At 43.5% G+C, this 17,056-nt stretch overlaps 1 protein-coding gene across 1 annotated transcript in view; it reads right to left on the bottom strand.

The window, feature by feature from the left end:
* Positions 1–14,226, bottom strand: part of LOC308695883 (protein NLRC3-like) — a gene marked incomplete at both ends in the record, with an annotated part of 36,443 nt that extends 22,217 nt beyond the window's left edge. The window contains one exon of the mRNA XM_081374144.1: positions 14,168–14,226. Coding sequence (XP_081230270.1) covers positions 14,168–14,226 — 59 coding nt within the window. The remainder of the gene's footprint in view (positions 1–14,167) is intronic.
* Between the last annotated feature and the right edge of the window lie 2,830 nt (positions 14,227–17,056).

Here is a 17,056-nt window from a genome sequence, read left to right on the forward strand (position 1 = left end):
CTTGACATAAATGCAAATATGGATGCACAGTTACACTGGTTCGAGTCTCAAAAAGACAAGATAAAATCACAAGCATTTCCAATACTGGCAGCTCATTGGATTGTAAAGCAAGGTGGAATTTGTTGTGATATAAATGGCGGTCCAGTTCTACTTGCCGAAGCAATGAAGCCTCAAATTGAAGCATTTAATAAGTTGAACAAAATCATGTCAATTAAATGTTCAGATGGAGAAAATACAACCAATGATGATTTGTTTGATCCAGATTGGACAAATATAATAACTGAAGCGGAAAGAAAATATTCACAACCACCACTGAAATCCGCAACCACAGTAACGCCTCCTCCTTACAAACCAATCTATCCAGCTTTGCCTGAACAATATACAAGTTCATCTAAACCTTTGACACAGCCTCAAGCTTTGAGATCAAATGGAGGTCCAGTTGACAAGATGTACATTGCATCTGCACAAGCAGCTCCAATAATAACAAGATCTAAATCAGCCCAGCCGAACAGAGACATGTTACGATGTACACCAGCTCGTAATTATGGATCTGACTGGGGTGATGAGACAAGAGATGACGACATGATCACAGTTGACAAGATCGGTCCTGAATTTTCTTCACCTGTTGTTAAAAGGGAAGACTTACAATCTGAAATGATGACAGAAGAGAGACCATTCACACCAGGAGAACGTCAAGCCATTCTCACAGCCTTGCCTCCTCTGAAGAGACAAGATCCAAACACAGAGTTTTGGCGAGAATTAGACTCTCTGGTTGAAGCACATCAAATGACATTAAAAGACATACACACCATTGTGAAAGCTAAAATCCCAAGAGACAGATGGGAACGCTTGCCAGCTTCGATAACCACAGCCCAATGGATAAATTTGTGGGTTGATGACCAGGGGCGACCCCTGGGTCTTTGGCAAGCATTAGATGTGTTTTGAAAAGAAATCCAAGAAATCTTGGGCAGCGGAAAAATTCCTTTTACATTAGTGACATTGATTAAGCAAAAGGATGATGAATCTCCAGATGAATATGCTCTGCGTAAGTGGAATGCTTACGAGAGATGGGCTCTCTGTGCTAAGAAACAACCTGACAGAGATGATGTGCAGTTCACTGACACACTTGTGGATGGCTTTAGCTCAAAATACCAACAAGCCTTATCACTTGGAGTCAATCCAGGTGAGACATATGATCAGATTATTCAATGGGCTGGGCGATTAGAGATGGCTATGAGATCAAACAAGGAAGAAGGAAACAAGCCAAATCGAAGAGGAGTGGCAACAGCTCAATACAACATGGACACAAAGAAGAGGATGATTTTCTGCACCAACTGTGGGAAGCGTGGCCACTCAATAAAAGATTGTTGGGCTAAAGGAGGTGGAGCAGAAGGTCAAGGTCCATCATTTAAACAAGTCAGTGCGAAAAAAAATGATGAAACCTCTCAAGGGAAGACGTGGACTGAAGCACAAGTCCGTCAACTCATAGAGGGAATTATGCATCCGCAATAGGAATCAGCGGCCCCCTGTATTAGTAAGAAAAGAGACAATCGCCTTTTCGTTAATGCATTAATAGGGGGCCACCCATGTGACATTTTGGTCGACACAGGAGCGGCGATTTCGATAACAGATCTGAACCTACCTACAACAGATGAAACTATGGAAGTTGAAGGAGTTGGAGGAGGTATCACTAAATTTCGCAAAAGTATACAAGTTCCTTTGCAAATACATGAAGATGAAGTCTTATGGACATCCTTCTGGGTGGGTCCAAATTCACAAGGAAGCCTTATTGGCATGGACATTCTTCCACTGTTGAACATGATCATATTTACCGACAGTCGTCAAATCGCTACAACTGCTGGGATAATACCACACGAAGATCGCACATGTAATCTAACGTCTGTTGGTACAGCAAAACCAATTATCAGAGATTGGGGAAAAGACGGTGTGTGGGGACTTCTGTGCAGTTTATATCCAGATGTTTGGGCTAAACACAAATTGGATTGCGGTAAAGCCAACATCGACCCTGTTGTTATTGAGGGACCGATACATGCCCCTCATAAACAATACCCTATCCGACCTGAAGCAAGACAAGCCGTGGAAGAGATAGTGGCAGACTTGGAAGCTGAAGGAATCATCAGACAAACTTCATCAACCACTAATAGTCCTGTATGGCCTGTCAAGAAATCGGATAACTCATGGAGATTAACCATCGATTACACAAGACTTAACAGTGTAACACCAAAACCGCATCCTATTGTGGCCAATCCAGCCACCATTCTGAATGATATTCCAGGAAACGCAAGAATTTTCACAGTATTAGATGTACTGTCGGCTTTCTGGTCTATACCTATTGACGAAAGATCTCAAGAGAAATTGGCCTTCACAGTGGGGGCAAAACAGTTTGTCTGGAACCGACTCCCACAAGGGCTAAATTTATCTCCTGTGGTATTCCATAGAACTTTGGATCAGTTCTTAACGGAGCGAAAAGCTGAAATTGAGAGTTCAGGGAGTGTTTGCATCCAATATGTTGATGACTTGTTGATTGCAAGCCCAGATGAAAAAAATATTTGCTCTGAATGTTGTCCTACTAGCCCTTAGGAAAGGAGGATTCAAAGTCAACCCCGACAAAGCACAGTTGGCCAAAACCAAAGTTATCTACTTGGGCCAAGAAATATCTGTCGAGGGAAGGAGAATGACACGTGTAGAGGCATTACGGCAACTCCCAAAACCTCTAACAGTTACAGGAATACGGAAGGTGATGGGACTTTTCAACTACTGTCGCCAGTATATACCTGATTTTGCCAGCATTACTAGCCCTCTCATCGACTTGTATAAGGGAGGAAAGCCTGGAGTGGAGCAGATAACCTGGACACCAGAAGCTGAGGAAGCATTTACATCTATGAAAGAGAAACTGACATCAGCCCCAGCCTTGGGACTTCCCGATGGACGATTGCCATTCCATTTGTGGACCAGGGTGGGAAATGAGACCTACTCAGCAGTACTGTGTCAAAAACCAGGTGATCGATACAGACCAGTTGGATACTTTTCCACAAAGATTCCTGTCACAATGATTGGTCAACCACGATGTATACAAGCTCTCGATGGTGCCACATGGGCAGTGGATGCTGTGGAAAATCTGATAGGAGCACAAACCATCATACTTCACACTCCACACAGTATAGTGACGTTGTTGAACAACACAAACATCAAGACCATAACTGACGCAAGAAGAGCAAAATGGGAAGCAACCTTGTTGAACAAGGATTTGAGAGTGGAAATAATTAGAGACACATCCCTTAACCCTGCAACAATGATGCTAGAACCACATAAGGGAACACCACATGAGTGTGAAAAACAAGTAGAAGAGGAAAGCCATGGTCCTGTTAATCCAATCCCTCTTAAAAATCCAGATAAGGAGTTATGGGTTGATGGATCCAGTTATTACGTTGATGGAAAACGACATACTGGATGGGCTGTAGTGGAAGCTGATGGAACTGTTGTGAAGAAAGGAGCTCTTCCAGGGCAATTTTCAGCACAAGTAGCTGAGCTCACGGCACTTACGGAAGCTTTTGAACTATCAGAAGGAGATCGAGTCAACATCTACACAGATAGTCGTTATGCTTTTGGCGTGGTCCATGACTATCTTGCCCTGTGGAAAAGGCGTGGACTTATCACTAGCAGTGGGAGCGAAATACAACACGCTTCCATAATTCGTCGCTTGATTGCAGCATGCCACTTACCAAGAGAAGCAGCCGTGATCAAAGTAAAATCACATCAATCTGACAAGTCCAAAGAAAGTCAAGGAAACGCGGCAGCAGATGCAGCAGCTAGAGAAGCAGCTTTACTACCTCTTACTCCTGTTACCATGGTACAGGAAAACAGCAAAGATAATCCTGAGCGCCATCTTCTGTCATATCAAACAGAGACAGATGAAGAGAAAGAACAATGGATAAAAGCGGGAGCGAAAGAGGATGATCAAGGTATCTGGAGAATTCCAACCGGACAAGTGGTGATGCCGATTGGAACAAGAAGAGAATTAATGCAGCTGTATCATGGAAAGGTGCATGCTGGAGCAAAAGCAATGAAAGCTCAAATCAGCGAGACGTGGTGGTGGCCACGAATGATGAGAGACATTGATGACTACTGTAGGAGATGCTTAATTTGCATGAAAGCAAATGTGGGAAAATCTGTGAAGGTGCGAATGTCACATGCACCCAGACCAACAGGTCCATGGACACACCTCCAAATCGATTTCACAGGACCTTTATCACCCAGTGGAGGGTACCAATACATTCTAGTAATCATGGACAGATTTACTAGGTGGGTGGAAGCATTCCCTACGAGAACTTGCACAGCTGAAGCGGCAGCACGAGTAATGGTGGAAGAAGTTTTTCCTCGCTGGGGTCTTCCATATGAAATTGATTCTGACAATGGAACTCACTTCACTGGAAAACTGATGAAGGAAGCAAAGAAATTGATGGGGATCAAACAGAAGTTTCACATTCCGTACAGGCCGGAAAGCTCAGGCATGGTAGAACGAATGAACAGATCGTTGAAAACCGCTCTTACCAAAGCCATTCTGCAAACTGGCCAAGGTTGGCATAAGTTATTACCTGCTATTCTGTGGAACTTGAGAGCAACTCCAAACAGAGTAACAGGACTAACTCCTTTTGAACTGATGACTGGAAGAGCAATGGTCCTACCTCCTGATGCTCCGCCACCTGCGGGAACAGGAGGAGATTCTACTTTGTTCCAAGAGAAGTTACGACGCTATCTAACAATGCTGGACAAAGCTACCAAAGACAATAATAAGAAAGTGCGAGAAGCTCAACAGCAATGGGATGAAAAACATACTATAACTGATATTCCACACATTCCTGAGTTAGGCAGTTTTGTTATGGTCAAACGCATTGCTAGGAAAGGTTTAGAGCCTAGATGGGAGGGACCATATGAGATACTCTTAACAACTGATACAAGTGTTTGCCTTAAAGGGAAGGGTGTAGGAACAGATAGATGGTATCATTGGTCACAAGTTAAACCTTGCTTAGTGAATGAACAAGATGATAATGACGGCTTATGGCCTGATATTGAGCACTGTTCATCCATTAGCTTTAAAGATTGGGAATAAAGAAGTGATGTTTAATTATCTCTCTGCTTCCATTTCAGGAATCAAGTTCATTGACATTGATTAGAGATGGTTGTAAGTTATTCTCAATAAGAAACATATTGATAGAACCAAGAATGGGAAATTCGGTGAAAAAGAGATTTTACACATTCTACACTACATACAAAACACAACTCCACAAACAATGAACACTCGCTTCCTGATTTTCAACCCCAAGGGATAGATATTTTTCTAATATCAACGTTTATTTTAGTTTGTTGTTTTGGCCAGGAACTTGAGGAGTTAAGTAATTAACGAGTCAAGGCACTGGCAGAAGACTTATTAGTTTTTCTTTTCTTAGATGATTGGGGTTCATTTTTAAATGCATACACATAGATGTTAAAACGAACACATAGTATACGGGGACATGACATGGGGGGTTCTTTGTTGTTTTGTTTTGTTTTTCTTCTTTTCTGTTTCTATTCTTCTGTCTATGTTTATGTCTATTTCTTGGTCTGCTTTTCCTCCTCACTATCACTTCTATAGGTTGGCCACCTGGGAATGATGGTGGAACTGACGGCCGTAGTTCCAAGAGGAGGGACTGAAGACTCAAATTTCATCATTTAATGTTGTTTTTAGTATTATTATTACTTTTTATTAATATGCATAATCAGTAGTATTAATATTCATAATTAGTAGTATTATGTATCTCTTTTATTACTTTTTATATACATTTATAATCATTTACTCAATGTATGTGGGGAGAGAGACTTTGGGGGACTTTGAGTGTGTGCTGACTTTGTGTGCTGGACTGTTTATATAATGGTATACATTTCACCCCTAATGGAAACCATATGTTCATCTGCTGAATGTATGGTCGCTATGGTGATGTAGTTTTTTTCCTTTGGTCAATATAAAAACCAAGCCTGTGTCTGTAAAGGCAGAGAAGATGACCGGAGAAGATGATGAGAAACTAGCATGAGGACTTTTGTTTTGTCCACTGTCTCTTCTCTCCTATGTTTTATATTAATTAAATAAATACGAGAGATCTCTTGGCAAAATCACTGGTGTCTGTTTCCATGAAATTAAACAACAGGGGAAAGCCAGATTTTTAAATCAACACCTCTCAAGTAAAACTTTCAGGGTAACTTTTAAGATCACTGAATAAGCTTCCTTTTGTTCATTTGTGCTCAGGCCAGTAGATCTTCCAAATTATAAGTGTAAAACAGAGTGCCAAGACACCTTATACCTAAAAAAAACCCTCAAAAAGCCCTGTATAATATAGGCGGAATTATTAAAAAAGGCAGCAAAAATGCTTAAATGTTAATAGATCTTGGTTCTCTTTTATTTTTTCAATTAAACTAGGTCATTCATATAGCTATCTACTGAGTTCATAGTTTGATCATTAGTTTTATGTTAGGCTGCATCACATCACATTTAATCCTATTTGTGTGTGACAGTACATATCTAGATGTTCTTTCAGTTATTTTGGTTGCCTATTGTAGACGTGTTGCAGGTTTAGAATTTGTTCGTTCTTTTATACTTAATATCCAACTAAGGAATACACTTGGAATACACTTGGCGACCTCTTAGAGTGCTCTGGTTGGACGACAGCACTCACTGAAGCAGAAGTAGCATCTTCTGGAAAGGCTGATTCATTTCTGAAAGCAGCACACCTAACTAGGCATGGTGTGAGTCATGGAGGCCAAGTCACTCTACTGTCACTTCACAATCTACAGCAGGAAGCTTTTAGGCTTATTGCTGGCCCCAATGATGAAGATACCTTTATCACTTGGAGAAATGACATGAATTACAAGAGTCCAACTTTCAAGTATTGGGATCTAATACTAAGATATGAAACCCTCATTCTCATTTTTGTCAGAGCTCACAGAGAGAAGAACTTCCTTCTATATGTAAAAGTTTTAGAAGAACTCATCCCTCTATTTTTTGCCTTGGACCAAACAAACTATGCAATATGGGTGTCTGTCCACATCAGGGACATGAAGTCTTTGCCCAGCACCATCAAGGATGAGTTTGAAAAGCATTCACACTGGGTTCTCTCAAAGACATACAACAAGTTCTCCGCAATACCTTTCGACCAAGCTCATGAACAAGAGAAGATTGTGAAAGGTTGCAGTGGTGCAGTTGGTCTCACAGAAAACCTAAATGCTTTCAGACGATGGATGATCTCTGGACCAGAGTTGGGAAGATTGCTGAAAGAATTTGAAGAGGACTTTCTTCCTGAAAATGACATAGATAATCCTAAGAACTTCCAGCATCATGAACAGTGTCTTTCCACACAGAAGACATTTCAAAGACATGTAGCCAACCTGTCTGAAACTATTAAAAGAATGGGCAACCCTTTCTTGGATGATTTTAAAGATCTAGACAGCCATAACTGTGCAGATGAATCTGTAGCTAAAACAGAGTTCATCTTAGAAGAGAGAATATCCTTTTTGGGCACAGAACTGAACTCGCTGTCTATGACAGCACAGCTATCGCCACAGCGCAGACTGGACATTCAGCACATGACGGAATCATTCCGCTGTGGCACTATAGTTCCGCTCAGACAGTTTCAGAGAATGCTGGGTCTCATGGCCTCAGCGTCATCTGTACTCCAGTTGGGCCTGCTTCGCATGCGCCCACTGCAGTTCTGGCTAAAAGCGCGAGTACCGCGCCGAGCATGGACTTCTGGTCTGTTCCGCCTCAAGGTCGATCAGAAATGCATCTCGGCTCTGAAACCTTGGTGGGTGACCAATTGGTACCGGTCAGGTGTAAGCCTGGGGACTTCCTCGAGTGTGAAGGTGGTGTCTACTGCTTGGAAATGATGGCAGTCAACAACGCGCTGAGGCGTTTTTGTCCCCAGATAAAAGGACACCACGTTCTGGTTCGTTCGGACAACACGTTGGTGGTAGCCTATAATCGCCAGGGAGGTATCAGATCACGGAACCTCCACAGGTTGGCAGAGAGCCTCCTGGTCTGGGCTCAGCACAATCTGTGCTCACTGAGAGCAGCGCACGTGCCAGGCCACCTGAATGTGGGACCAGACAGACTGTCCAGGAACAATGTTCCGGCAGCAGAATGGTCTCTACACCCACAGACAGTCCAACTGCTGTGGAAGACATTCGGCAGAGCAAAGGTAGACCTGTTCGCATCTCAGGAAATGAGTTTTTCTCCAAGAGCAGGGATGCGCTGGCCCATGTCTGGACCCGCTGCCCGCTCTATGCCTTTCCCCCCGTCTCGCTCCTACCTCAGGTATTAGAGCGAATCAGGGAAAACGGATGCTCAGTGCTACTTGTGGTTCCGTTCTGGATGAACCAAGCTTGGTTCCCGGTTCTGATGCAGCTGACAAGCACTGCTCCATGGCCAATACCAGTGAGGAAGGACCTCCTCTCTCAGGCCAAGGGCTCGATCTGGCATCCTTGCCCAGAGTTTTGGTCCCTACATGCGTGGGCCATTAACGGGTACCCGTTAACCTCCCGGTAGAAGTGTTAAACACGATCACGCAGGCTAGAGCGCCCCGTCTACTAAATGGCTCTACTCCTCGAATTGGTCTGTGTTCACTAGCTGGTGCACAGCTTGTGGCTTTTCACCCTCAGACTGTGGGGTGTCGGAGGTTCTCTCCTTCCTGCAAGAGCTACTGGATAAGGGCAGAACCCCATCCACGCTCAAGGTCTATGTGGCGGCCATAGCAGCGTTCACTAAACCGACGTTTGGCCAGTCACTGGGAAGGAACGATCTGGTTATTTGCTTCCTTAGAGGAGCTAAGAGGCTGAATCCTCCCAGACCTCCCTCAGTTCCCATGTGGGACCTTTCTACGGTCTTGGAAGCCATGAAAGGTGCCCCATTCGAGCCAATCCGATCAATAGATATCAAACACTTGTCTTTCAAGACAGCATTTCTTCTGGCTCTTGCTTCAGTAAAGCACGTAGGGGACTTGCATGCGCTCTCAGTAAGTGCGACGTGTATGGAGTTTGGGCCAAATGACTCGAAAGTCATACTCAAACCAAGGCACGGGTATGTTCCAAAATCCCTCAACATACCGTTTTGGGGCGCAGGTGATTTCCCTGTCGGCCCCGCCGGTCTCCAACGAGGAGGAGGACGCAAGCTTCCTTTGCCCGGTCAGGGCATTAAGGGCTTATGTGTCTCGATCGACTGTCTTCAGACAGACGGAGCAGCTCTTTGTTTCGCTCAACGGATGTTCTAAGGGACTTGCCGTGTCGAAAAAGAGCCTATCCAAGTGGATAGTTGATGCTATTGCGCTGGCTTATGCTTCTGTCTGCAGTGCCTGTTAGGTGTCAGAGCGCACTCCACAAGAGGCATGCCCTCTTTATGGGCTTGGTCTAGTGGGATTGCCTTGCAAGATATCTGTATGGCGGCAGGCTGGGCCTCCCCATCTACATTTATGAGGTTTTATAACCTAGAGGTTCCCGCCTTGCAGGCTAAGCTGCTTTCGGTCAAAAATCAGTACTATCTGCCCTATGCTATCGGCTCAGAATACTGAAAATGCTCGAGCACCGCTCGTTGATCGATTAAATAACTTCATGGGCAGTGTGTAAGACCTGTAATATTCATCAGACCAGGCCGAGTTTTCGCCCTGACTGTGTGGAACACTATATAATTGCTCCTTACAGGACGCTACTTAGTACAGGAATGATGCTGTTCCAGCCCCTCTTTCCTGGACTCTCTGCGAGTCCCTGATGATCATGCACTATATGAGCCCCGGGCACTTGCCCTTGGGACTTTGATGTTGGATCTCAGCACGCCGGCGTTTTACACTGTGTTCCCCTAGCGTAAGATATTACGCAGTACGAGAGACCTCGTAAGAGAGCGTACTCGGTTACTAACATAACCTCGGTTCTCTCTAGAAGAGGGAACAAATACTGCATATCTTTGCCGTGCATGCATCACGCTCTGGTTCGCTTCGGCGATGAAAAACGAGATTTCACAGCCTGTCGAGCTATATTTATAGGCCCAAGCCATGCCCGTTTCGGCAGGACGTGATGCAGTGGGCGCGAAGCGCCCTCATTGGATCTGACGTCACGAGGGGCCTCTTTCGATAGGCTGCTGCAGTTGCCGCAGGGCAGCCAATAGACGCGCGAGCTGTCTCGCCTATGTCTGCATGCTGCCGCAGCGTGTTTTACATTATTACAAAATTAAGGATAATTTTTTGGCTTCAATATCTCACGGAAAAGAGGTTTTCCTCTAGCGTAAGATATTATGCAGTACTCGTTCCCTCTTCTAGAGAGAATAGAGGTTACGTTAGTAACCGAGTACGTATTTGCTTCCCTCGCCAGAAATCCATTCCAAAAATTAGTTGCTGCCTCATGGCAGTTCCAAAAGCTTGAGAGACTGACTGTCATCTTGTATGACAAGTCCAGTCCTTCAAGCTCCATTGTCCAGAAGAGGAAATAACTCTTCTGCTATGGGAGTAGTACAATGGAGAAACTGCCACCCACCCAAGATACTCCACTGCAGCACATCAGACGGGCAGTTTATCAGACTGGAATCTGGGCGACCAGCACACTCTCACAGAAAGATATTCCTTCTCCAAGGGACTATGGATGGACCAAGGAAACAGGGTCTTGGGAACCAGTTTGGATGACACTTCCAGAAGTCCCCACAGCCTGCAGAGAACTTATCAAATGTTGCTGTAAGGGGGATTGTTCCACATGCAAATGTGGCAAAGCAAGTCTAGACTGCTCACCTCTTTGCAAATGCAACTGTAACGACTCATAATTATCAATTACAGGGCCAATAAAGACCATATTGCTAATACTTTAACATGTATTGAAGCTTTAGTTATGTAAAAGTTCATAAACATAAATAAACATATCAAAATTTTAACTTTGGGATTCATTTGAATACTTTATCTTGTGCAGGAACTTGACAATCTCTGTTTTTAAGCATATTTCATTGATAATGATATACTTCTAATATGACATGTTACAACATTTATTTCCGAGGGCTCCTAGGCCAAAATTACACTATAGACCCTAAGGAAACACCATGCAAAATTTGGTGCTTTTATCACCTCGGTAACAGTATTTTCACTACGCCACCGGACTAATATGCATGATGCTGTTGGATCGTTTACGCCCCATCCGCATATTGGCTTTCCAAACTAAAAGTGTTTCACAAAACTTAAATCAATGTATCGTTTTATGTGAATGATTAGGCAGGATGATTTTCACATCATTTTGAAGAAAAAACAACATCCATTAGTCAAAAGTCTTATTGCCACATATTTAGTATGTGTTTTGTGGCCTTATTTCAGAAACTTTAATTTTTAGTTTTTTCGATAACCATGCATAAACATTATTCTCTCAAAAATGAAAACATGTACATACATGTGGCTCACATATTATGGTAGTCCTGTTTGTGCTAAATATAGTGTAATTACACCTTTGCCATTAATATGTTTATAAGCAACTGAAAAAAGCACAAATGTCAGGGCATGTCAGAACATCTCAAGGACCCCAAAAACACCCCAGACCCCAGAGGGTTAAGTGCGGATACGCTGTCAAAAGATGTCGGGAGTGGGCTATTGTCAGTCAGACCGCCCGCTCCGTCCAAAGTACACCAGAGTTCTGACCGCTACCGTCTTTTCACACGCAAATGGACACAAAGTGGTCAAGCGTAGACGCGGCAGGTGCGAATTTGACGTGCTATTCGCGTCCGGTGTGAACGCACAGTTATTATAGGCTACTTTAAAATGTAATCCCGCGCTGCATGATTCCCTATGGCGTTTCACACAGTATGCGGCAGTCAAATCGCCACGCGACTATGGCTTTTCTCAAGTAGTGGAAGAGTTTTGTGCAGCATTTAGGACTTCCAAAATAATCCGGAGGGCCAGAAAATATTGCTGGCGGGCCAGTTTTGGCCCGCGGGCCGCCAGTTGTCATTCCCTGGTGTAAACTCTCGATGAAGCCGGTCTAACCCAGGACTTCGACACCTCAGTGTGAAGGTCTGTGAAGAACGGCAGAGGCAGACACCGTTGTGAAGGCTGAGCGCGAGATGGTAGAAATCTCTCATCTAATTTGCTTTTCTGACGAGACTCCTGCCCATCTAATGGCCACTCGATGCTGAGCTTTTCAACAGCACAAGTTAAAACATCAAACAGCTCCTCTTCAGCTGGAGAATGAAGTGACGAGTCTTCAATCTCCTCAGTCTCAACAATTTCAACATCCAGCTCCTCAGAACTGGATAGTCGAAATTCTTGCGCCTCATCCTGGGCAGAAGTAACCGCAGAGCGTGCTTCTGCACCGGGGGTAGAGGCGCTGGATCTCGCCGGTGAAGGATGAGATAGGGCGGGACCCATCTCAATCCCCTCTGTGAGATCCATTTGCGAACCCCACGACTGACGTCGCCGTTCTGCCTCGACAGAAGCGGGACCTGAGCCGCGGGGAGCGCGCAGCGAACCGCCCTCCTCAAAAAGCGATCGCCGGGAGCGCAGCGTCCGTAATGGAAGACGCTCGCAATGCTCGCAATCAGCCCCCTCGAGAGCTGACTGGGCATGCTGCACTCCATCACTGCCTGTGATGTATCGAGTACAGGGGGGAACACGCTTCCTATATTGCTGCTCGCTCGTCACTTGTTCTTGACTCATTTTGTTTTTTTAATATATATGGAAATATGTGGAAATATATATAGCTGTCATGCTTGTGATTCTGGGGTGCTTTATAGTTTCCTGGTCGGTGACGTTACCCGCCTACTACGTTCCGTCTCGCCATTGACTGATTTCATTCATGCTTCAGACGCACTACGCTGGAGGTGTTCCTACCACGTTTCCACGCAGCGGTAGTTCCTATTTTATTTTACTGGCTCACATTAGTTAAACGATTTATTTAATATACATGAGAGAGATTAAACATGTTAAAAAATACTTCACTCTAATTTAGGGCTTGCATAGACTAGTCGAGTAGTCGATAGATCGACTACTTTAACCACTAGTCGATGCTGTCGGAAACAATCGACTACTCGAGCGTCCATTAACCATAAATGAATTAAAAATGGCGAACGTCACCAACAGACACCACACGTCAGATGTGTGGAAGTATTTCATCAAGGATGACAAAAATATTGTAATTGGCCAACTCTGCAAGAGGCCGTTCACATGACATATTGCGTCTAAAAACATGTGAAAAGCGCGGCCGTGCCGCTGTCTCCTACAAGCGCTTGCGCTCCCATGGCGTCTGTCGTTGCTATGCAACTATGAACTGCGCTCTCCATGATGACGATGAGGAAGTATCAGCAAAGGATTAATTGATTTATAGCCCTTGCATTAGCTTTACTACTAGATATATTTCTGGAGATGAGAAGGAAAAACCCGCCTGGAAAAACTAGCGCACCACATTGCTTCCATTATGAGCGCGCTCGCCTACATTTGAAATAACGACCTTGAGCGCGGAAAAGACGCGATGTGAACGGCCCCTAGAAGCAGACATCTGAAATGAAAGGCAAGAACGGCTTTTTATTTGGCTTTAGACTGTTACATGAAAATTTATGTTTTGAGAGTTTACTTATGTAATTGTTGCATTAGGCTATGAATTAATAAATGTTTATTGATAAGATCTAGCTATTTCATGTCTTTTCATTTACAGTAGCATGAACCACGAGTAGTCGAGTAACTCGAGTATTGTTTTGATAAGAAATCGACTAGCAGAAATCAGTAGTCGTGCAACCCCTACTCTAATTTAAGAGACCATGTCAAGTTTTTGTTTATTGACAGAAATAGAGAGCAGAAATGTCTGTGCAACACAGTTGTGCAACACAGTTAAGTGTATAGTTGTTTCCTAATGTCTGTCAATACTTTTATGATCTAAAAACTGAAATCATTTATTTGGATTAATTCAGCGTATAGAAGGTTATTAACAAATTATTAACTGTGATATTTTCTATAGAGCAAACAGGGCTTTATAGACAATGTCAGAGTGAATTTAAGAAGTTAAAAACTGAAGTTGTGCAAATATAAAACAATGCTTAAAGTTTTGTTATTGACAGGAAACACAAAGTCCAGTCGAGTTTAAACGGATAGTGTGAAAACAGACGCAGTCTTACCTGTGTTTCTCTGAGAGACTCATCTGAGAGAGAGAGTCCTTTCCTCTTTCCTCTGACATACTGCAGCTAAACTTACACTGAAAACTGATCAGCACTGGTTTCTGAAAACACTCAATCCTTCAACATCACCTGGAAATGACACCATTTTACACAGATGAGGAACATCTTATTTAAGACAATAATGAAGAATGCTGAGTTATCATCAACAACAGCAACAGCAAAAACAAAGTCTATAAAATAAAGTGAGTTACAAACAAATATATTGCCATATAAAATAACCGAATGGTCTTAATCATTTCTATGGAGCCCCTAAAAGGACGTGGTGGTGGAATTTTTTTTAGGATGGGAGAAATTTGTTTTTCCAAATCTTTTGCGTTCCCCCGAGAAACTTTGCGTTTCCACGCAAAACTTTTGCGTTCCCTCGCGAAGATATTTGCGTTCCAACGCAAAACCTGTTTTGAGCTTGGACAGACACTTCCTGTTCAATGTCCCACTGGCAGTGTCTCCGTAAGTTAATGGAGCGTTTCATAGTGTATGAACTTGGACTCAAATATAAAGAAATACGGTCAGTGCATAACTCAAGGAGTTCAGTGAAGTTGGCAATATTCACATGGGCTATTCGAACTTCCCGGATCAATATTCTTGAGCTAAACATTGTTAAAAAAAAACAACAACACATATTTGCAATCACAGTAACCCAGACAATGAGCTACAACATATACACAATCATGCAAAGAAAAAAAGCAGTAAACCACTCCTTTAACATACGGAGCTCTGAAACACTGCCAGCGGGACATTAAAGAGGTAAAGAGACCAAAACCATATTTTGCAGTCGATTGACACGCGGCACTGTCACAGTGTTTAAGATGGTGGCGAGTGCAGGTGTGCATGCTGGAGGAGCTGGATGCTCAAGAACAAAAACTGAGATTTGTGTGTATAAAACTACTGATGGCAAAGTGATCATTGAGGATGAACTTTTAAACTTTATTGTCGTTAAAATGAGAACACTGGCTCATGACGAAATTGTTTTGCTGGTGATAAACAATTTCTCCTCTGAATGGACTGAAGAGTCCAAGCGGCTGCTGTTTGAAATGTGCCCTTCTTCAATGTGCTGTGTAAAGCACAAAGGGTCTCAGAAAGACATCAATAACATAAAAGACTGTCTGAGAGTGCTTAATGAGTGCGGAGAAAATATTCCCAGATTTGTATCGCACAATCTGGATGTGCTCCCTCCTGTTGGATTCGAGCATGTGGACGCATCTGCGTTGCTCAGCAGAGTATAACAGCTGAGTCGGGAGGTAGCCGGTCTGAGAGCGACTTTGGAAACTCAGACAAGTGAGAATGAGAACGTGAGGGCGGCCACGGCGGCTGTGGAGCATCGATTGTCTGCCTTGGAAAGTACCACCAGGCCAAGCCTATGGAGACGCTGGCCAAAAAGCCTACGAAGCGGCCCCTGTACCATTGACGGAGACGGAGGCTGAAATGGCACTGGCGCGCTTACTGCTGAGAGAGACGGGCCACGTGGGTGAGACCATGAATGCCATACCACGGCCCCCGGAGTGGAGTACGATGGTAAAGAAAGGAAAACATAAGCAGCTAAACATCGTGACGCAGCCCAATGCGACTGTGCAACCCCGTCCAAGAAGGGAGCAGCGGAAGAAAATGGGAATAATCGGCACTGGAACCGTGAGTAATATCTCCGTGGTCAAAACCAAATTGGTGAGTGTCTTTGCCACTAGGTTTTCCCCTGAGCTACTTTGTGCGCTTATTTGTCTGGGAAACTGGGCAAAACGGTGTCTTGTAAGAAAATAGCGTCAACTAGCAACTGGTTCATTTCAAGTGGTAGCGGAGTGTAATGAAGTAGCCGAATTGTATGTACCAGTGATGCTCATGATTCTATTGTATCCATTTGGATCAACTATGAATTTGCTACTTCGGATCATGTGCCCTTCTCTTTGTTGGTGAATGTGGGCAAAGTGCCATCTCTTAAGTGTGTGAGCAATGAGATGCAATTTGGAAAAATTAAGTGGTCCACCTTAACGCAAGAGGACATTGGTACATATATTACCCATTCTGAAACCAGGCTGAGCAATATTGAGTTGCCTAAGAGTGCTGTAACCTGTAATGATATTAACTGTCAGAATCTGCAACACAGAGTTGAATTGTGCTCATTGTATGATAAGATTGTAGATTCTCTCCTTGCCTCAAGTCAACCTCTGTATAAGATGAAGACATGTAAAGCTAAACCAGGCTGGAATGAATATGTGGAGCAGTCCCATGCTGAGGCTAGAGGGCCTTTAAAGCTTGGGCTGATTCAGGCAGACCCAAGTGTTAATCATGTGTTTGAATACATGAAGAAAGCAAAGGCAAACTTTAAATATTGACATTTTCAATGCTGTTAAGAGTAATTATTTTATTGTTGACAAAATTGAGAAGAGTGAAGATGTGATTGTCACTTCACAAGAAGTCCTTGAGATAGTGATGAAGCTGGATTACAAGAAGGCATGTGGTACAGACAGGGTATCTGCTGAGCATTTAAAATATGCCAGCAGTAAACTGTATCCCTATGGAGCTATTCTTGTGCCAATAAAAATGAACGTAGCTTTTCAAGAAACTAATGAAAATATAAATTGAAACTAAATAAATTATCTCTAAAACTGAAAAAGAATAAATCGCAGGCAAATTTTTTGACTTCGTTTTTAATACACTGCATGTTTTGCTAACTATTTCTCATATTTCAATCGCTGATCTGAACTTACAAATGCGCTTCCAGAGTTTTCGTTCGCCGTTCTGACACATTTCTCTCGTGGGGGCGGGGCTAGTAGCAGTGTGTTCTCATTGGTTACTGAGCTTTTGATTGATAGCTTCGTGACCTGGAAGTGAAGACGT

The sequence above is a fragment of the Scardinius erythrophthalmus genome (assembly GCF_964197995.2).
Source record: "Scardinius erythrophthalmus genome assembly, chromosome: 9".
Taxonomy (NCBI): Eukaryota; Metazoa; Chordata; class Actinopteri; order Cypriniformes; family Leuciscidae; genus Scardinius; species Scardinius erythrophthalmus.